This window comes from Bolinopsis microptera, chromosome 12 (assembly GCF_026151205.1).
Source record: "Bolinopsis microptera isolate Bmic1 chromosome 12, MBARI_Bmic_1.0, whole genome shotgun sequence".
In the NCBI taxonomy this organism is placed as follows: domain Eukaryota; kingdom Metazoa; phylum Ctenophora; class Tentaculata; order Lobata; family Bolinopsidae; genus Bolinopsis; species Bolinopsis microptera.
The window spans coordinates 1,974,266-1,997,127 of NC_087083.1; the positions used below are offsets into that span (position 1 = coordinate 1,974,266).

Sequence of the window (22,862 nt, forward strand, 5' to 3'; positions counted from 1 at the left end):
GATGCACCACTGTGCCTCACCGAGCTGCGAAGGATTGACATCGTGAATCAAGAGACGATCAGTTCAACTTCATCACGTAGTAGAGAGATGAAGATAGGGATTAAGGGATCATAGGGATAGATGTGAAGAGTCATTTTATAAAAATGATACACATGCGCTTCCATACCCTAGGCCTATGTAATCTGGGCCGGGGGCTCTTTCTAATTCGCTCGCCCAAAAATTTCACGTGACTTTGGTTTTATGGTTTTGCAGCCGTACAAAACGGTATTACATAAACCCTAATCCCAAAGCTATCCATAATCCTTACCACAACCGGCCTAACCCTAACCCGAATTCATGTTTTACTAGCCTGTCACGTGACCAAAACGGTTTTTTGCCCATAACTCTCCAGGGAAGACTTTTCACAAGAATTTTCTTGTAATTTGGGCGAGCGATTTAGTAGGAGCGCATCTGGGGTGATTCGGAATAAGAGCTCAAAAATACATCGATTCGAGTTAGTTTCTAGTTCTACTGTATTTTGTATATAATTATATCCTTCGTAAAAGGCCAGTAAGTGCCGAAACGTCAGGTACACATGTCCGTATTATTTTCCACTTTTGTTATCACATTTGCCTAGTTTCATTTCGTTTTTGTACTTTGACTGTCGAGAGCCGTGATGCTCCTTCAAACTAACAAAATCGTTTCAAACTCACGCTCGGCCTTACGCGAGATCTGTTCTACTGTAACAAATCTCAAAGTTGGAGTGTAGAGTGATGTAATTTTAACACTCTAAGTCTAGTAGATCCAATGTGCCTTTTGAATTGGTGGGGTCAACTTGATATTGTGTCTTATTCTCAAATAGTTAGAGATAGAAAAAATAATCAAAAATTAGTAGATACACAAAAATTGGTTCACAAAAGTAGGATTGTACAAAATCAGTCGGTTTGATACTATTTGTATCAATATCAATATCATAAATCGTGTATTTACTTCTCCAATATTGTTACATTTCAAACCTCTTTATTCGTGGTTGTATCAATTTTCGTACACAACTATTCCAAACACGGTTAATAAATTTAAAAATTTAATATATAAATTATCAAAACTTTAACTACTTCAGTTTCTAAGCACGTAAAATGTGTGACCATGTAAAATTCCTTAATAAAAACGGCACCAGAACGCTGATGAGTGTATATTTATACCCGAATTATTAAAAAATAGTACCAAATTCATCAGAAAACGTGATATAAAATGCATATTGCATACCTCGTTCGAGATAAATAAGATGATCAAAAATATCAAAACGGTACTGTGAGTATGATGGTACAGTGAGTACTAAATTTTGAAATTAAATGTACAAATAATATGAGAACGTTGCCGTTGGGTCACAAATTATTCTTTTTGTCTTTTAACTAGGTTTTGATCCCACATTAAAAATAATTGGTAGTGTGTGGATCTACTAATACCACATTATATAGGCAGTACTAATACCATATATTAAAATAGGCAGTATCAAACATAAACGATCAAACTATCGCATCAATTAAACCACAAATATGTATATGTATAATTATGTATTTATAGATCTAAATACTAAATCATTATACGTAATCTACGAACGGTTCGCCATCGCACGAAAAATTCGAAAAATATTTAAAAAAAGAATATGAAGCAACAAGCCTCTCTGTCCCCAAATCGAGAAATTCTGATCGCTAAAACACACTAAAATATACATAAATTCGTGTTGGTAAAAACTGAGAAATCCAGATTATATCAAAAAATCTCAAAAACTTTGAAGCTTGAAAATCTAATCGGATTATAATTCAGAGCTCATAAATGTAATTTTTCAGAGAAACCGTAACTAAACTTTAACATTTGGTTAAGTTTCCGCCGATGGAGTGTTAATTTTAAAGTAAACGTTGTACTTTAACTGCAATTCTACTTTTTGTATAACAAATATCTAGAGGACACTCCATACAGACTTAAATTTATCTTCATATTCGCTATGTGAAACAGAAAAAGGAAAATCCAAATAGGATTCCCATCTTGGGTTAGGTAATTTATGAAACAGTAAATTAAAATAGCACCTTTTTCATAAAAATCGCGGGAAAATTTTTCAGAACCACAAAACGAGTGCACCCTCTAATCGTATACATTCCAGGCCACTATACATCGTATACATTCCACTCTACATTCCACTACATCACATTCTCTATTATAAACTACTGGCACCAACTCGTGATGCTCATACCAGAACCGTCACATTCCAAACATACAAAAAGCACACACCGCATTTAAAATTAACAAGCATCCATTATTATCCACTTAACCAATTAGCTCACTGAATAGTTTTATAACTGCTCAACTAATTGACCAATTAAAAGTTCAAGTTCAAGTATTGAGATCGTCGTACAGGGGATTTCCCAGGACAGCCGAGCGGTATGTACCGCTGTGTTTAGCGACAAAATCCTCCTGGGACAGGACCTTCTTCTTCCCGAAGAAGTTAATCTTCCGTTTCTTCTTGGTGGCAGAAGTAGATCTGCTATCCAGGGAGTTCAGAGATTTCCCGTGATGAAGATTTGGGGACGAAGCAGTCGGCTCCGGGTCACTCAATGTCCGGTTGAGCGGCATCATAGCCTGGTGATAGAGACAAGTGGTTAACATTTCGTTAACACGTGGTTAACATTTGGTTAACGTTTCGTTAACACGTGGTTAACACGTGGTTAACACGTGGTTAACACGTGGTTAACATGTAGTTAACACGTGGTTAACATTTGGTTAACATTTCGTTAACACGTAGTTAACATGTGGTTAATGGTAGAGGCCACTTTTTTATATTATATCTAAACTTTTGCTGGAAATGAAAGGTTTTTACGACAGCGATAAAATTATCAAACTACAACACTACAAATCTATTACAATTATTGAGGATGTAACAAAAGGTATAATGTTGATTAAGATGGGTTCTAATCCCCCTCCATCATCAACTGGAGTTTCAATTTGTCAAAATGCACTTTTGAAACTACATTTTAGTCAGAGAAAACATGTTTACTTTTTGTTGATTAAATTCAACCATGTTTCAGTACTAAAGTATCTGTAGAAATGTCTAGAATATTATCTGAGGTTATACTGGAAACAATACCTCATTGCTGAAGGCCCGGGGTCTGGGTAACGATAGCTGCTCGCTTGACAACAGGGCGGGGTCTGCTCTTGGGGCTGTGGGAGAACGCTTTGGTGTCAGTTAGATATATGTTCAACACTATCAACACTCACAGACACACTGTTAGATATATGTTCAACACTATCAACACTCACAGACACACTGTTAGATATATGTTGAACACTATCAACACTCACAGACACACTGTTAGATATATGTTCAACACTATCAACACTCACAGACACACTGTTAGATATATGTTCAACACTATCAACACTCACAGACACACTGTTAGATATATGTTCAACACTATCAACACTCACAGACACACTGTTAGATATATGTTCAACACTATCAACACTCACAGACAAACTGTTAGATATATGTTCAACACTATCAACACTCACAGACACACTGTTAGATATATGTTCAACACTATCAACACTCACAGACACACTGTTAGATATATGTTCAACACTATCAACACTCACAGACACACTGTTAGATATATGTTCAACACTATCAACACTCACAGACACACTGTTAGATATATGTTCAACACTATCAACACTCACATACACACTGTTAGATATACGTTATTGTAATACTCAGTAAGTCTATAGCTTAGTAAAGTATAGATTTTGGTTCTCAGTCATTTGGTCCTCAAAAAATGCATCATTATTCAAAAATACTCTCGACTAGACTGTATGTCTTTTCAATATAATATAACCTACACGACACGTCAAGACTTTCATTCCAGCAGGCAACAAACAAAAATATACGTAAAACAGAAACTGAAAGTGAAATAGGAAACGGTTCAAAAGTGGAATTTAATACTACTTACTTTTTGCTCGAGCTACTTTGCTGCTTTTGCCAGCTTTATTGTTTGTCTGGTCGGTTGGTATTTGATCCAGTCTGGGAGAAACAGTAATTCACCAATCAATTAATCAATTAATCTATTAATATATTAATACTAGGTGAATTGATCATTAAATATCAAAATTTGTTGGATACTAAAAACGCAAAATTAAAAAAAAATAAGATACCAAAAGGGCAAAATTCCACTGATAATAACGATAGGGAACTGCTTTAGCCACCTTATTAAGACCACATTTTAAGAAATTCTCCAACGAAATTCATCTATATTTTCAAAAAAAGAAGCCCTAACCCAGGATAGCACAATACAGTATTTAAACTATGGTTCACATTTTCACAAACACTGAAGTCATGAGTCTCACTATCTAGCTTGAGATCAAGAACCCATTTGTAAGCCACAATTCACGTGATATTAAACTAAAAATGTAGACATTTCCCCCGCATTTTGGGGGAAGGGAAGTTTACGGCAAATCGAGATTTTACTGTACCTGGTTTGCGAGCTACCCTTGTCCCTTAAACTCAGTTTCAAAAACTCATCTTCACCTGGGGCTGGCTCAAAAGGGTTGTTCGACCAACCTGAAGAAATTAGTGAACTGTAGCTGTATTGTGTGTAATTAGTGAACTGTAGCTGTATTGTGTGTAATTAGTGAACTGTAGATGTATTGTGCGTAATTAGTGAACTGTAGATGTATTGTGTGTAATTAGTGAACTGTAGCTGTATTGTGTGTAATTAGTGAACTGTAGCTGTATTGTGTGTAATTAGTGAACTGTAGCTGTATTGTGTGTAATTAGTGAACTGTAGCTGTATTGTGTGTAATTAGTGAACTGTAGCTGTATTGTGTGTAATTAGTGAACTGTAGATGTATTGTGTGTAATTAGTGAACTGTAGCTGTATTGTGTGTGTGTGTATGTGTTTACAAATCAAAGAATAGTCGTCAATCGAAACATCTGAACTAATTATGATGCACTTATTGACTGTTATCTGAATTACATACAAAATTACAATAGGAAAGACATAATATTCTAAAATTAAATTGGCTCAATTCCAAAAACAGAGACACGGTGCTGGAAGATTATCTGGCTGGCATTGAGCCATGTTTTTAGAGAAGTATAGCCAGTAGTGTAAGTGAGCTGGTACAAAAGAAAGAGAAACTGAAGGATCACATGATTTAATCGCTTTATCCACCTGACTTACCACTCTCTTCAAAATTTGTCTGAAATGGGATATCGTCAGGAAAACGTGGGTTATCTCTTGGGTGGTATAATTAAATGGACTACAAGGCAGCTTGTGCTTTCAGATAAAATCAACAAGATCTCACTCTATCCTAACTATTAAACTGCTCCTCGATCATTATGCTATTAATAGAAATTATTCCAATAAGTACCTTCAGGAATGAAAGTTACATAGCCATTATGCATAGTTTATGCTTTTAAAGCTGTTCGGGATAGCATAGTGGTAGAATACTGCTTACGACGCATGCTTTCCACATGGCATTATGACGTCTTAACATCGTGTAGTGACGTCATAACATCGTGTAGTGACGTCATAACATCATGTAGTGACGTCATAACATCGTGTAGAGACGTCATAACATCGTGTAGTGACTTCATAACATCGTGTAGTGACGTCATAACATCGTGTAGTGACTTCATAACATCGTGTAGAGACGTCATAACATCGTGTAGTGACGTCATAACATCGTGTAGTGACTTAATATAACACATGCTACTCACGCTCCAGATTTTACATGTTATTTTACTTTTCTACAAGCCATACATACATGCAGGACATCTAAATCATATCTAGATATTGTGTTATATGTTGATTGCTATACACTGATACATTTACCACTACAGCCATCGTATATCCTCAATTAGGAACTTGGATTTGATAACAACTGAGCAAGAGTCACGCACCCAATATTTTACAGTCAACAGATGTCGTGGCCACTTTTTAGTAATATTTTATTTGAACTACAGTTATCATCAGACAGAATTTTTAACGAAGAAATCATTCTTCAATGGCTGCGTGACTCTCTACTCAAAAATAAAACCTGGAAATATGGCGGCAACCGGACGAACCTCACTGCCGTAAGATAACCCACTTCGGTACACAGGGTTGTTGACGCCCTCCTCCCTACTGGTGGCGGCGCTGCGTGGTAGTCTTGCTGGAGTGGGTGCTACGCTGCGCAGTGGTCCCGCACCGCTTGACAACTGACCCGCGCTGCTACTCATCTCGTAGCTCCTCTTTTCCTCCTCCCACAAGAAAGGATTACTCATCGGGTTGGAAATATTCTTGAGGAAAGTGGTGTCCGATTTGGCACGAGAGTGACCCCGGCGACTAACAACCTTGTGGGAGGGAGAGGCAGGGGGTGGCGGTAGAAAGACCAGCGGAGAGGTAGTGGAGAGGGGAGTCGCTGGGGTGGCTGGCGGGGGTCTTTGGTGCTGTAGAAAGACAGTCAAACTAAGGTTGTTCCGTCAAGTCTAATGTGTTTCCTCTTCATGCTGTGCCTTTTGCTCACAAAACGCCTCCTATTCCCAAACGGCTTGTATAAAAATGCACTTTTTTGAGGTCACAATCAAATTTTAGAGTTCCTAAATCATGTCATCGGATTAGAAAAGAGTCAGAATTGTGCTTTTGTAAATGTGCTTGAAAGCACTGTCACTCTTATAATTCACCAGAGTAAGAAATGTAATTGTATTCACGATTCCATGCTCTATACTCAAGAAGTCACCAAACAGGGAGAAGGACATGTTTTGATCAGAAAAAGACACAACAGAGAGACGATTTATGGGTGTCAGTGTACGTCGGTCAGATAACATGCTGTATTACTACTATGCATTATAGTCGCATCATAGTCGCACTCATAGCAGTTTGCACAGTCACATTACAGGTATACTCTATATACGGTCTAGTCATGCCTGGGTCTAGATGCATCATGCAGTTCAACGTTAAGCCCGTTTGTATTCAAAACATAACTTCATTAGTTGATAAAACTGGTAGGATAACCCGCATGGATTCCCCTGGGATATCCAATGAATTCGTTCGAATGTTACTAATTAGGAGTTAACAAGACTTAACGTTGAACCGATCAGGCCAGAAAAGACTTGTACATTTAGCACTCATACCAGGTATTAAGAAACGAACATGAGACAAGCTATTGGTTTATTTAACTTACAGGGCTGGCGTTGGCAGAGGATGTACTTCCCCAGGGATCTTCACCTTTGGTCAGCTGAAAATAAAGAGTCGTGTCATTCATTTAATTTTGCTACATTTATAAGACATGGAAGAGTATAGGATGTAAAGGCGTGCTGTTCAAGTGAAAATGGATAAAACTTAGACATTCAACGTTGTAACTGGGATATGACTAGAAGCCAAATTGGGCTGATTTTTACCCACGATCTTCAAAAATGTGAGCACGAAAATTTTAACCTAGTTACAGATAAGCGGTAAGTTTTGATGTCGAAAAAATAATTATGATTTTAGAGACATTGGCAAGAGAACAACCTGCGGACTAGAATGAAGGCTGTGTCGCTTTACTCTGACTTCTAAATCATTAGTGTCACGTGACGTCATCACACTATCACGTGATGTCATCGTTATGTCACGTGAGGGCGCGGCGTGATCTCGTGATAAAGCAGTTTCGGGGGGTGCTATAAGTAAGACTTCGCTCGGTTTGTTGATAGCTCGAGGTCGAGATCTTGATTTGACCGTGGAACTGTCCTCATTCGGAGTGGCTGGTTCCACGCTGGGTTGCAAGATTGTTGGGTTTGAAACTAAAAAAATATGTTAAGTTTACAGAGGATGGGAGGTAATTCGATATATTTTGGATGTTTCTACACTCTACAGTCTACATTAAATAATTGAATAGCAGTAGAACATAATATTATAATATAACATACTGTTTGTTGGTATGGTCTTGAGTAACTAGCGCAGGTTGGACCCGTTTGATTGAAGGAGCCGGCTGCACCACCTCTTTTAAGGAAGCAGGGACTTGCTCTTTACTTTTCACCTCATCGTTCTAAATTAGAGGCGGGTTATGGTACTGTACCTACAAAATCAGCAGACAAATAACCTTTTAGTTTTAACGGTTGAAATATATATATTACATAAACTTAAAGGATGAAAATGATGCTGAAATTGTCATTTATACTCACCTTCAATCGTGAGATGATCTGTCTTGCATTTAATCTATCAGAAGGATTAACTTTCAACGTATCTCCTGAAACGAAATATCTTTGTGGCACGGACTGTTGAATGACAATGTACAATGTACAATGTACGGTTTCCTTTCAATAGATGACGGTACCCATGAGAAGATATACCACATTTTCTCTCAAAACACAGAAAAAGCGTGGAGAGCTCTACAAAGTACAGTCTTAATAAACTGCTAAAAATTAGCGGAGGTCACAATTACAGACGATTTATGACGCAGTAATAGTAACACTCTCAAAGAGGACCGTTTTCAGAGCGAATTTGATTTAAGGGCTGCAGCTTGATTCACACTTCCCTGATTTTGAGTGTCATATTGTTTCCAAACTTTAATTCTCACCCTAACAGTTAATCAATTATATACGACCAGAACACAGGGATGAGCCGAGTCCGACATTAGAAGACGCTACATTCACTGTTCATGTGTAAACTATGACTGATGCACATCGACTGATGAGGAAGCTACATTCCGCTAAATTGTTCCTACACACCTTAGATCAGTAAAGCTAAAGCTGGCGAGCAAGAAATTTCTAACTTCTATTTGTGTCTAATCTTAATCTGATCTATGCTTTAATTCTTCAATTATACAAATTACGTATACATAAGGGATCGTTCACATATGAATTATGATATGAGGTAGGCTAGCCAGGGAAGGGGTATTCATAATTTACGCTAATTTTTACACGATATCCATGTGCAAAACGGCTTGAGGATGGTCAAAATATGGCTAACTCAACATGTGAACGATCCTCAAGACGTTAATACTAACTAAAACTCACGAATGATGGAGATGAGATTGTCGCTATATTTATCAGGGTCAGGGATGGCGAACTTAGCGCGAGCTATCGCGAGAGTGTTCTCTTCAAAGGGTGTGGTGAAGAAACAGAGCTTGTAAAGTAAAACACCCAGTGCCTGGATGAAGGTTAGGTTAATATGTCACGGCAACAACGACAACAACAACAACAAAAACTACATGGCTAACCTAGCAAGCTAGGAACGAGGGGCTGATTTCATTTTCGTGTAGCGCTCGTAATGTAGTGATATTTAACTACATTACCGAGTGCAGTGAAGGCAAATACAGTTTCTTAACTCTACATATCATATTTGTGTATCGCGACTGCTACATAAACATCATCCATTATCGAATGGATTTACCCAGAGATCTGCCGCCGGTCCTATCTTGTACCCGAGATACATATCGCACATTTCAGGCGCTCTGTAAGCCAGCGTGGTGAACCTGTGCAATATTTTCGGTAAATCTTCAGTAGTTTATATTTTGGGATTAGGATAAAAACCAAAAGCTTATAATTATTAGCACTAGTATAGTAATGCACGTAGCAGCCAGCACGAAATGTGTCGTGCAAATGAAGAGCTTTTTCATTTTTGACCAAGAGCTAAAATTGAATTAGTCGCGCGACGCGCGCGTTTAAGTTGGAGTAAGTGCTATAACTTTAGTACTTTAAAATTAAATCTTCAGTAAAAACTAGCAATAAATTATTTTGGGCGTCATAAGTCACAGGTTGGAGATTAAGTTAAAGTGTTAAAATAGAATTCATGCTTTGTGAATCAGTATAACATTTGATGGACCAAGCGATCTCTTTACATAGGGTAAGAACTGTGTATCTACTCACTTCAAAATATTTTCTTCGACAAAATTGTGTCCATGTGCCTGAAATTTTAACGTCTTATGGTGAATTTACCTAATTTTTGTACAAAGACTAAATAGAAGCATACTTAAATATGTAATTAATAGAAAAATTGAAAAAGGTCTTGAAAGTCCACCTCTGGATCCAAGTCTCCTTGATGAGCGCTTCCAAAGTCACACAATACATACTCTTTACTGGGTCCTATCAGTATATTTTCAACCTGAAAAATTATAAATATTTACTTTTACCAATTAAGAGTAATAGAGCACAGTATACTTAGAAAATATGGAAATAATGAAGAATCTAGAATTAGCAGTTATCTAAACATCACGATTCGACGTAAAGAAAATTGAATAACGACAAAATCTTAGCATGAATATTGAAACAATTAAAAGTTAACAAGATAAATGTACCTTCAAATCCCTATGAGAGTACCCGTTCTCATGCAACAGAGCAACAGCATCAACAATACCAGTAAATATCTGCCTGATCAATGTTTCGGTAAACCCGGATGACAAATGCTGGTTCATCAGATCCACCACCGTGCCGTCTGAAGAAATTATATTGAGGTAATATTGAGGTAATATTGAGGTGAGATTGAGGTAATATTGAGGTGAGATTGAGGTAATATTGAGGTGAGATTGAGGTAATATTGAGGTGAGATTGTGTTTCTTCAGGGTGGGGAGGTGGTAATAGTCTGATAGAGTCAGTTGTAAAGGCATTATGAGACTATAGTGCACCGATTAAGAATTAGCAGTTAATATTCCTGATGATTATACATAGTATAATAGACGGCCTCGTGGTATTTCCGCTCGACACACTAGGATCTCTGAACATACTTTTAACCGTACAAATACAATCGATTAAAAGTGGTCCGGCAATGGTTAGATTGATTTTCATGTGTATTTTTAATGACTGACCTTACTGAGCTGAGACCAACACTATAAAAATATGGTAAGTTATAGAACTCCTGACCAAACGAGTGCCGAAGGCACGAGTTTTGTCAGGAGTTCTATAAATTGCTTATGGTACGGCACAAGACAACAGTTTTAGGAACATTTTCCGACCAAAATTTTGAAATTTGGTGCCTTTTAACCGTGTCAAATTGGCAAAAAACTGTAACTACTTCCGACACAAAGTGTTCATTGTCCAATGAGCATCCTGCCATGCTGCTACCATCGTGTTACTCTCGTGTTTGCCACATGACAGCTTACCAAACTGCTATTGGACAGCGCACGTTTGTCACGTGACGATTTGATTATTGATACTTATTGAGCACTGTATTTCATAGATCACATTTATCGAGTACAGTACTGAATAAATGTTAAATTCCTGTTAAATTCCTTTATGAAAGTAATTCCTTTGCGATAGACACTCCTCTAATTTCCAACGATTACAGTGATATTTCAAGCTTGACTCAACCCTTGCTGTTCTCTCAAACTATAAGGATGTGAATTGTGAATCTAATTTTGCTTGAGCATGAAATCCAGCCCTTCTCGCTGGCTAATATAAGTCACGTTATCTATCAGCTGACTGTACCTCGTGACTGCGTCACTCGGTTACCACGTGCATGACAAACTGGTGCCGTACCATAAGCGCAGCTACATCATGGTAAATACAAATAAATTTCAGTGCAATGTTTTTGTTGTGCACTTACTTGGACAGTGCTGCATGAGAAGTAGCACTTCATAAATCCCGTTTCCAATGTGCTTTGTGTGGTGTCCTTTAAATGATACCATAGCTGGATGCCGGTGAAACGATTTCTGAAAATAAATCATCTGGTAAATTAAAAACCTTCTAATAAATAAATAACCTTACAAGCGCTCAGGTTCTTGGCACAATCTGTTAGGGGGCATGGGTAGGTGGGTATTTCCTCGAATTGACTTTTTAGTCGTTTTTAATAGATAGGAGTGATATCTATCAGCGTTATCATTGGTCAAAGTTAAGCGCTTTTGTGTAATTTCTTAATTTCGAAAAAAAAACGAGGTCCAAGATTTTCAAAGTCTAAGAAAAAATGCTTCAAGGCCTCATCTCATAATTTTGTATGACTGATCATGATCTCTTCTAAATGATCCCTGGCACATATCTTGAGCGTCTCATAGGTATAGGAAAATATAGATTTGTAGACTCGATTTTCAGTGTATGCGATCGAAAATCGCTGCACACTACAATCATACATGAGCACTGACCTTTGACCAACGACAACTTCGGCTAGGAACAGTATTTTTCGATGGGACTAAAAGCAACTAATTATTACACTAAGCAACTAAGGGATATTACTCCCCTCTATTTACTCCTCCTCTTTAATTAGAAACGACTAGAAAATAGGTTTCGAGGAAATTTTCATGAAGACCCCGGCTCCCTTGTTCCTTAATAATGAAAGGAGGTCCAGAGCATAAACTTGCTAGAAGCTATTTTTTAAATTTGAAGCCAGTGTCGATGACAAATGATTTCTATTTTCGTGAAGAGCATAAGTAAAATGGGAAGGGAAAGTTTAACGGACTTAGCTTAAAATATGCAGATACTCTGGAATTTGTAAAGAACCATTTAATTGATTATTATTAATTGTTATCATAGTTAAAGAACTGACCATTATAAGAATTTCTTGTTTACAGTTTTCCAGATCAACTTGAGAGTTGACTAACATTCTCTTCAGTGCAAATATTCTGTTCTTTGTGGTGTCCCGAACTAAAAACACAAACGAGAAACCTCCTGAAATTATTTGGTTATATTTGTTATTACTTGATTAAATAGATAAGTTATTACTTTATTAAATAAATAAGTTATAAGATAAGTTATTCAATTTAATTAATTTTAATTAAGTAAGTCATCTACATGAGAGGATTTTCAAATTTAGAGACTTTGTCAATGTCATAAAACAAAACTAAGTGATGAGCAAACGCTACTACTTATTTCATTTACATGATTCTTCATTAATATCAGAGCAGAATAATTTCACCATTTTATTGTATAATTGATTAATTTACAGCTGAAGGAATAATCATTTAATAGCTTATTAATTGTTATATATTTAATTGTTATATATTTGGTAAGATTCAAATACATCTGGTGACCACGTTAACTATACATTGTACGAATAGTATGCTTAACAGAACTGATCGCGGAAATAACGTGTACACTGTACACTGTACAGTGTACAACGTCAACAACAAACATCTTATGTACAATGTAACAGTCCGGGTATAGTATTTTATTGTATAGTACTACTAATATAGTATAGTACTACTAATATATTTACAATACACTACAATCTAGATGTACGAAGGGGTATTCTATGAAGATACTTTCTCTTTTGGTAGGGCCTAGGAACACATAACCTTGAGTATGGAGGTGGAGGTCTCCGACATTATTATCACTGCATATCTGAACGTGAACAATGAAGAGCAGAACATTGGCCCTTTAGGACTGCTATTCTTGTGGAAAACTATATATATGTGTTTACACAAGAGGCCTTTTAAATCAATAATTTGTACAAAGTGTAATTTACACTACATGGAATCGCCCATATAATATGAATTATATCTATTTCTTCCTGGATTGTAGAGTAAAAACTTAAATATTATTCAAAAGCGTACATGCACCAATTTAACTGTGTTGTAATTTATAGCTCACCGTAAATATTATATGAATTACTGCAATAACACATGTGATGATAATGGCTATTTAATTTAGAGGAAGGAAATAGAAATGGTACCACATGCTTATACTTATTATACTACACTATTAAGAGAAATACAAACAAAATAGGCGTGATTATGTAACCTGCTCACTGCACTGAAAGGTAAAGAATACTAGATAAATTTAAAACTATACATATACAATATAAGTGTATAATATCAATCACTTTTATTTAACCTTGATTCAGATCTCAGATCTCTCTTTGATCAAGCCACAAGAACTTTTATACTCAAATCTAAACTAATTAAGTTATTATTCCAGACATAATTCTAACAATTGGTTAATTAATTGATTCAACATCAAAAAATTAGCATACCTTCAGCGATGACATCCTCAACGACAAGTGTCAGGTCCCCTACACCATAGTGCTTACCAACAAAGGAGTCATACTGAGAATCCTGCTTCGACGATGCAAACAGCTTTTTCATGTTTTAATCTTACATTTGTTACTGTCATGTTGGCATTCTGAACTGAAAATATGTTCCATTTAGAAAACATCATATAATTTGAATCATTGCAGGGATGTTATTCAAATCTCACTGTAGGCACATCATGCATAGTGTAGAATGTTACAGAAATCTTGTCTACTTAGAAAAGAGTAATAGAATAGAGTAAAATAAGAATAACGATAATTAAAATAATAGAATACTAGAACAAAATCCACTGAATTATCTAATTCAAGAGCTAGAGCAAAGTAATGAGTGTGAACAGAGTGTGGTGTATTTGAACATTGTGTTTATATGATAAAAGAAAGTGAGGACTCAAAATTATTTGTTGAGAAATTAACTTATTAAATACTTGAATGTCTGTCTCTTTATGAGATTCGAATTTTAACCCAACATAGCAGTGAATCAAAGTGAACGTAACATACTGTAACCTCCAATCTGTTGCATCACCAAGTTTAAATAATCATTGTATATAGTATAATAAGAATAATTGAAATTCAAAAGAGCCCATAAGTCAGTGTGCAAAGGTTTGGCTTATATAAAACATAGCCGCTTTTCAGAATTGGTGGTAAGTGGTTTAATCGATGGTTTTGTACCCCAAATATGTGGTATTAAAGAGAGAAAAAAAATTCTCTTTCTTAAATTGACTAATTCGGCCAGTTTTGACTGGGCAAGTTCATGCTTTTGTACCATTTTTACTTTTGCAATTCAACTGCAATAGTGAAGTCCCGGCCGAAGGCACGGGTTACTCTAGTTAGTCTCACAACGTGATAGAACATAAAATAATAATAATAAATTAGTTTTATTTTTATGCGGCCAAAATTTAAGGGGTAAAACAATTTAAAATGAACGTTTAATAATAATAATAAATTAATGTTATTTTTATACAGCACCAAAAGGTTAAATAATTTAAATTAAACCCTTGCTCAGCTGTAAATGATAATTAATTAACGAGATCGTGCATCTTTGGGATCTTTGCCTTGAACGGAGGTGAAACAAGAAACTGTTCAGAAAACAGAAGTTAGTAACAGTTAATTAAATTAAATTGTAAACCCTTATTCTCAGCTATGATTATCATTATTAAATCAAAATAGCAAATAATTTAATTTATGATCGGAGGGCATTTTTTGATGTAAGGGTATTTCATGCCCCAGCCCCCTCCAATGCAAGCAAACCGATACCAGCAATGTACCTGTCCCATGAAAATGAGAAAAAGCGATGTTACAATGCAAGGGTTCTTGAAGTGGAGAAAGGAAGCTTCACACCTTTAGTGTTCTCGACTTCTGGTGGAATGGGTGGTGAAGCTGAGAGACTGGTCAAGAAGCTGGCCAGTAAGATGGAGTACCACACTGGCCAGAGGTACTCAGACGCTGTAGGATACATAAGAAAGCGCCTTCGCTTTGAAATCCTCAGAACAACAGTGATTTCTCTCCGTGGAGACAGAGGTGCGAGAAAAAACATTGTTGATATAAACAGTCTAGATCTTAACTTGGAGCCACAAGGCCAAGGGTAAACAATTTTTTGATTGTTAAGGGAATTTTTTGAATTCTTAAAGGGTTGATTTTATATAGGGTCATTGCTATATTATGTGTATATTGTTTGAATATTTTATATAAAAAAATAATTTATGATCGGTCATCCCCTTTATATTATAAATGGGCAATAACATACTCTTCATAACAATTCAATGAAACAATAAGTTTTCATTGTCTAATACAAATTCATGTCTGGTTTTGAGAACTATTTTCGGTCTTTCATTGTGGGAGTTCCCACATTTGTTGGTTGAGAATGCTCAATATAACATAGCTTGACTGCTTTATTGACCAAGGTAGGAACTGGGGCGGACATCCCAACATAAGTTTAAGACATATATAAGACATATATTTTGTTCTAACACTTATTTTACTTCATACATTCCACTGAGCTAAATCAGCAAAGGGATGGCGCGGCGGCTTCTCTGGGATATAACACATCCTGAAGCAGCCCAACACGATGTCCCAACGCACTGGTGTTGGGATGTCTGCCCAGGTCAATAAAACAGTCAAGCATCATCTGTGTTATGTTGAGCATTCTCAACCAACAAATGTGATAACTCCCACAATGAAAGACTGAAACAGATCTAAAGAGACAATTAACAGAATCGGAGTAATAGACTTGAATTGTAGATATAATCTATGTTAATAATAGTTTTAAATTATTAGCTATTTTAGATTTAATAATAATCATACATTCAAACAGCCATATTTGTTACACGAGTGTAACCAGGCAATTACGGGAAGCTAAATGATACAATTAGTGACAGTTAGATAGTGAGTACCATAATTTCTTCGCCCGAGACTTCACTGCAATGGGCAGCTCCCCCATTTAACCCTCACACTTGATTTTTCAAGCATTCGGCTGAGTGGACCAGTGGTGAGGGGAGGGGCTGCATTAGGATTTTTCTACATAGGATTCTTAGCTGAGAATCGAACCTGGAACCTCGTGAAACGCTTTAATAATTTAGCAGGTATATTTGACCAAATAAACCACTCAGCCGTGTTGGACTGCTTCAGAGGTGTTAGATCAGAGAACTTGTATTGAAAGATTGCGCATTTAAAGTTTTAACCTTGGTCTGACGTGCATGCGTGAAACTTTTGTCCAAAACAAAATATGAAACTTTATATAAATCAATGAATCTATTTAGAAAACAATTTTTTTCATTGTACTAACGTTGTACTTATAAATTCTATAATCCTATTTGAAATGATTTTCAAAGTTAAAACAATTTTCTGGATGGCAAAAACTGTTTCTTACATTGTATGACCCGCCGCGCACGAGTGCGCGGCCACCTCAGTTAAACAAAAATTTCAGTTAAACAAAAATTTCAATTTTATGCCATTTATTACAGATTAAACAAGTTTACAATAAATCAATTTGATATTTAACGGAATCCTAATTCAATGTGCAGTATGGTTGTCACTCTTTAAATAGATTAGATATAGGTTGACGGGGCAAAGGAGTGTGCGTGCTGTTCGCTATTGCTCACACCAAACGGCAACCTAGTAAATGTTTTGTATGAACACCGGTCTCCATCACGACACAAAATTAGGATTGTAGAATTTATTGTATAACTATTAGTGCAGTGGAGGTAGCGGTGTGGTGCATTAATAGAGTGACAGCCTACTGATTTAGAGTTGTTTTTAAGTGAGCATAATAGGTGTATTTTTGGATCAAATGGCAACTTTAAAATTTGTTCTTTTAATCATTTATTAAATATCAGTTTAAAAATATATAAATCTGGAATCTGTTCACTCTGTGAACCAGTCCTATAAAAATTTCAAAAACCCTCCTAAATTAAATATTAAAAACGTCTCAGTAATGGAAATAGTCATACAATTAAGAAATTATCCAAATTCTTAATATCTACCTAAGAGAAAAATACCTACCTAAGTCAATTTCTACCTGTAATACACTAAATATTAGGTTAAATACATAGGTGGTGGAGTCAGCACACATTTACAAAAATCAAAATTGTTTAATAGGAGGAGCCTGTGGGCCGAGATCACTGGATTAAATTTGATGACGGGGATTGTTTTCAAATGACAGCTGCATTATGTCATAATCGCTTGTGGTCCATGCCGAATCATTATAAGCATGTTGCAGCTTAAGAAGTGCCTTTTTCAGGCGACTTTTAGCAAAGCTAATCTTGTAGGAGTAGTCAAAGAGCTTAAGTTTAGGTGCAATTGTGTTCCAAATTTTTAGTAGTAGTCCAAACCTGTTTAGTAGAAACCTGAAACGCTACACAGTGAAACGACAATGGGGCCGGTACAACTTGTATCACGTTGTAACTATTGTCTTTTATTATATTGTCGTTTTACTAAGTCATGAGTGTTTATTTCACTTTAGCGTTTGTACGATGCAGTGGAGCCGCGCACGAGTGCGCGGCGAATCATACAATGTAAAAAAAGTTTTAGTCATCCAGAAAATTGTTTTAACTTTTCTAAGGCCAAGTTGGACTCGTCGACGGTCCTTTATTTGGAATAAAAATATTTGGAACAAATATTTAAAGACGCGAGTATTACCCGTTAAATGCCAAATGCAAAGTAACTATATTGTATATTTATTCGTTACAAATAAAAATGTTACAAATAAAAATGATTCATAATGTTGCAATTTCCGTTATAGTAGTTAGGAGAAGCCCAATAGTACATTTTGCCGATCTATTACATTGCTTTTTACTGCAGTTTACTAAATTGTTATTGCGAGAAAAATTTATTAATGCGCTGCGCAGTTCAGTAATGCATCGCGCTTCAACAAAAACAATTAATTTAATATAAAAAGATACAATTTTTATTTACAACAAAACAATCAATATTTGTAGCGAAATGCGCTACTGTGCCGCGCCGAGCTGCGATGAATTGACATTTTCAATTAAAATCAATACATAATGTTATATTCATAAATAAATTCAAATTTGAATTTCAACCATATATACATCCCGCCGCGCACACAGCCACACATTGTTGAGAAATCCTTATGTGCGGCTGTTTGCGCCGCGCACAGGATCCATTTAATTTGTATCTTACAATTACATGTCACATTTATTAATTACTAGAGCCAATTAGTTTAAGTTAAATGATGTTATTTTTTAAAATTACGTCGAAGTAATGCACGCCGCTTTTTTCTCGAAATGTTAGCCCGAGGCAAGTACTACGATTTATAAATATGTAGGAATAATTTAGAAATGTTATGCTATTATACAAATTAATCAAATTTATAGGGTTCAATTCTATTTTGTGGTCCTATTGCATTATGCACTACCCACTGGCAAGTATTTGAGTGAAAATCTGGGCTCTTATAGTGGCTGAATATACAGAGTGGCCCAAAAGTAACTGCCCACACGTAACCCTTTAATAACTCACGTAATTCTTTTTAGAATATTGAAATAAAGGGATTATGGGCAGTGGTACTTGATAATCTTAAAGAATTCTAAAATACAGTGATATTTGTACAAGTTTTGAGCCGTTAGAATGTTTAATCTATTGAAAATGGGTTTTGTGTGCTCCTTTTCAAAGTGTTGATGGTCTAGTTTTTTAAATATGAGTCGAGATCACAAGAAAACAACAAATTTTTTTTCTTCAAGAAAACAACACATTTTTTATTTAAATCAATTATAGCAACAATTTTAAAAACTTTAAAGTTCTTCTATTACCATGGAATATACTACGGGTATGGTGACTTGGGCTATTGAGTTGTTAAGTAGATTAAGATTAGTAAACCTGCACTTGAATTGTATTTATAAAAACTAGAAATTAGGCTTCACGGTAAAATGGAGAAGCAGGCTGATCTTGGAGAGAGCAGACCGTAAAGTTTACGCACCCACCAGGGCTACCTACCTACCCCAGTTGTTCTTTTTGGTTTATCAGCTTGTATTGTTATATTTATGAACCCCAAGTCACCACACTAAGAAGAAGTATGTTTAAAAAATAATAATAAGTTAAGTTAATATCATCATATCAGTTTTAAACAGTAAAAGTTAAGTTGATGATTGAATTTTCTAGTTAATTTAATGGTTCAAACGTTTGGGAATATAATAATGTTGGTATTTGTATCTGTATCTGCTGCAGCAATAATATCGATATGTCATTTGTCTAGAAAATTTACGCCTCTTCAATAGATATTGGGTCGGCAATTTGGTGAGTGAGTGATGAACTGGTTTGGTCTGTGACTGAGTGAGGGGCGATGTGAAAGTTGTGGTAAGTCCAGGTGTTATTATTGTTGATGGATTGGGATCCCAGGATGATACTTTTACAGCGTAATTTAACCAAAGATACAGAAGTAGTGAGGATTTCCCCATTCTCATTTAGAATCCGTTTATGTATGCTATTCCACAATTTGGAGGCTATATAAAGAAACGTGTTAGTTTTTCTTGGGAGGATTACGACATTGCTTGTATCACGTTTTGATGAGTCTATAGTACAATACAAAGAGTATGGTGTGCGAAATTTCATGATTCGAAATATCTCAGATATACAGTGGTATTTGTACAAGTTTTGAACAATAAGCAATTTTAGTCGATTAAAAATGGGCTTGGTGTGCTCTTTTTCGAAAAAAGCAGCTCCTAACCTCTGTTTTGTATAAGGTCTGGCTCGTGCACAAGTGGCATGTTTGTCGAGGTATGCATTTAGGTCTCCAAAAAGGATTCTTATACAACGTTTCTGAGTTATGAACAGCTTATCGTTTGGTTGGTCTTTGAGGGCTGAGCCCCAAACACTTATTCCGTAAGCAAGATGTGATTCCAATAATGCAGAGTATATTTTTTGGTAGTGTTCCCCTGGAACTGAATGTTTAATCCTGTTAAGTGCTCCTGTAGTGGATCTAATTTTTTTTCTTAGATATTCTATATGTGGGCCCCAGCTAAGTTTTTCATCAATTACTACACCAAGAAATTTGGTGTTGCTAACCTTGACAATTTTGTGTCCATTTATAAATATTCCTTGTGATTTGTCATATTCATTGGCATACGGCCTAACTCTGGCGCAGGTTTCATCAGATTCGTATGCAGGTAGAAAATGTATGTAGCAGCATTTAGACATATTTATATGTAAGAGATTACTTCTCATGAATTTGCATATGAAATCAAGAACTTTATTGGCCTTCAAGTATGTTGATTCTTTGGACGGTCCAGTGATAAATATATTTGTGTCATCAGCATAGAGCACAAATTTGCATTCATCGCCTTTGTAACAGTTTATTATGTCGTTCATATATAATAAGAAAAGTAGAGGGCCTAGTATGGAACCTTGGGGAACTCCATATTTTACATTCACCAAAAAGGATCCTTATACAGTGCTTCTGTGTGATAAAAAGACTATCATTGGACCGTTATTTGAAGACAACACCCCAAACACTTATACCATAACTGAGATGTGATTCAAAGAGAGCATTATATATTTTCAAATATAGTTCAGAAGGTATCGAGTACCGAATTCTGCAGATTGCACCAGTCATAGATCGCAGTTTTTTTACGGATGCAGTGCATGTGGGCAATCCAGTTTAGCTTACTATCTATAACAACACCTAAGAATTCTTTTTAGAATTGCACAGAAATTTCAGACATTATTGACTGGGTCAAACTTAGATTTCCTGAAAGTTTCGTCAAATTTAATTAAATACAGTGGGTGTGGCACGCCATACTCCCTATTTTTCACTATTTTCACCATAAAGTAAGAAGGCTTTCAGCTAGGAACTTCAAAGATTCTAGACATGTTTGGTTTGATAATTAAAGTGCTTTCCCAAAATTTCAAGCTTATTGTTACAATTTAACCGAGTTATGACCCTTAATTAAGATATTGCAGATACGTGATCTTGGCACTTAATCATTGATTTCGTCACCCAATCAGTAATCTCATCGGGAGCTATTCGCTAGGGAGTAGGGAGCAACAATGAGACTCATTAGGCGGTAACGAGCATGTTGGTGGATGACGATCTGATCACTTTGAGTGAATACTGATAATGACGTTCCTTAAAACCGAAGAAATTTGCGTTATAGCGCTTTGGTTGCTGTCCTAAAAGTAGTCTCCAACCAATTAGGGCATTGATTGAGTGAAGATATCACTGAGTGAGTTATTAAAGGATTGCGTGTGGGCAGTTACTTTTGGGCCACCCCGTATATTCAGGCACTATAAGAGCCTAGATTTGCACTCAAATACTTGCCAGTGGGTAGTGCATAATGCAATAGGACCACAAAATAGAATTGAACCCTATAAATTCGATTAATTTTTATAATAGCATAACATTTCTAAATTATTCCTACATATTTAATATTTATAAATAACTAGAATTGTTTTAACTAAAATTATTTCAGTAGTTACTACTATTATGTATTCAATAGAGTAATTACCACTTTTGTATCCGTGTATCGTCACAAAACTGTAGACCAAATATCTATTGAAGTGGCATAGATCTTTGTAGGAATTAGGAGCTCAACAGATACAAAACCAAGCTTACATATTGATTATTGGTATTATTTAAAAAAATATTGTTTTATGATGTCCGAAAATATTCTGCCCATTTTGTAAAGATTAAATTGGAACTTTTTGGAATTCAAATTATCATATTATCTATATTATGTATTTTAAACTTGGCGAAATCCCCCGTTGCAACGGGGACAAAAAAACACTGAAAATTGACCTTAAACCGATCGTCCGTTCTGAACAATTTTAGCTAATTTTAGGGTTGTAGAAAAAAGGATAGAAATAGGAGACAACATTTTTAGAATTTTGCACAGAAGAAGAAACTTTTGTGCATGTCCTCTAAAAGAAATAAAAAACCATCTCTTCAGTCTTCATCTATGATAGTACTCATGCTAGTACTTCACCCTGTCTCTAGGGATTTAGGAGTGATTTGGCCTTAATTAAATTTCTGGACTCCGGTATAATAACATGCTAAATACAGTCATGAATCCTGATTCCTATTATAACAAGGATCTCTCTCTCTCTCTCTCTCTCTCTCTTTCTCTTTCTCTCTGTTGTGATTTAAAGCATATAGGCTAAATATACATAATACATGTATTATAACCGTGGTTTAACCTTGATTGTACTTAAACATTAGAATAAGAATTATACAGCAAATTACACAATGATATTATCAAATAATTCGCATTTGATTATGAAACTACGAAGAACATTCAAATCAATTTTATGAATTGTCTCATATGACGGTAAACCAAAATTTAAACCACACTAGTGCAACTTCTGCCTTCGGACGGGTTTCACTGTTGCAGTTAAAAAGGTGCAAAAGTATGAACCTGCTCGATGGACCTGCAACAAAATTGTCAAATTGGACCCACTACGACTACTTAC

The 22,862-nt window shown here is 35.8% G+C and overlaps 1 protein-coding gene across 5 annotated transcripts; it reads right to left on the reverse strand.

The window, feature by feature from the left end:
• Positions 1 to 867: 867 nt before the first annotated feature.
• LOC134824243 (AP2-associated protein kinase 1-like) lies at positions 868 to 14,058 on the reverse strand. 5 transcript variants are annotated; one of them, XM_063836026.1, is made up of 18 exons: positions 13,890 to 14,058; positions 12,465 to 12,586; positions 11,532 to 11,637; positions 10,288 to 10,424; positions 10,011 to 10,094; positions 9,860 to 9,897; positions 9,384 to 9,465; positions 9,008 to 9,140; positions 8,174 to 8,238; positions 7,919 to 8,037; positions 7,524 to 7,764; positions 7,195 to 7,248; positions 6,098 to 6,460; positions 5,211 to 5,229; positions 4,504 to 4,591; positions 3,984 to 4,054; positions 3,122 to 3,195; positions 868 to 2,616 (listed from the first exon to the last, which is right to left on the reverse strand). In XM_063836026.1, exons 1-18 carry the CDS (start codon positions 13,999 to 14,001, stop codon positions 2,371 to 2,373), a joined length of 2,154 nt encoding a protein of 717 aa, XP_063692096.1. In that variant the 5' UTR covers positions 14,002 to 14,058; the 3' UTR covers positions 868 to 2,370. The 5 variants fall into 5 exon arrangements, with proteins under 5 accessions (XP_063692096.1, XP_063692095.1, XP_063692097.1 ...); XM_063836025.1 differs by having other exon boundaries at positions 5,202 to 5,229; XM_063836027.1 differs by having other exon boundaries at positions 3,122 to 3,208; positions 5,202 to 5,229.
• Between the last annotated feature and the right edge of the window lie 8,804 nt (positions 14,059 to 22,862).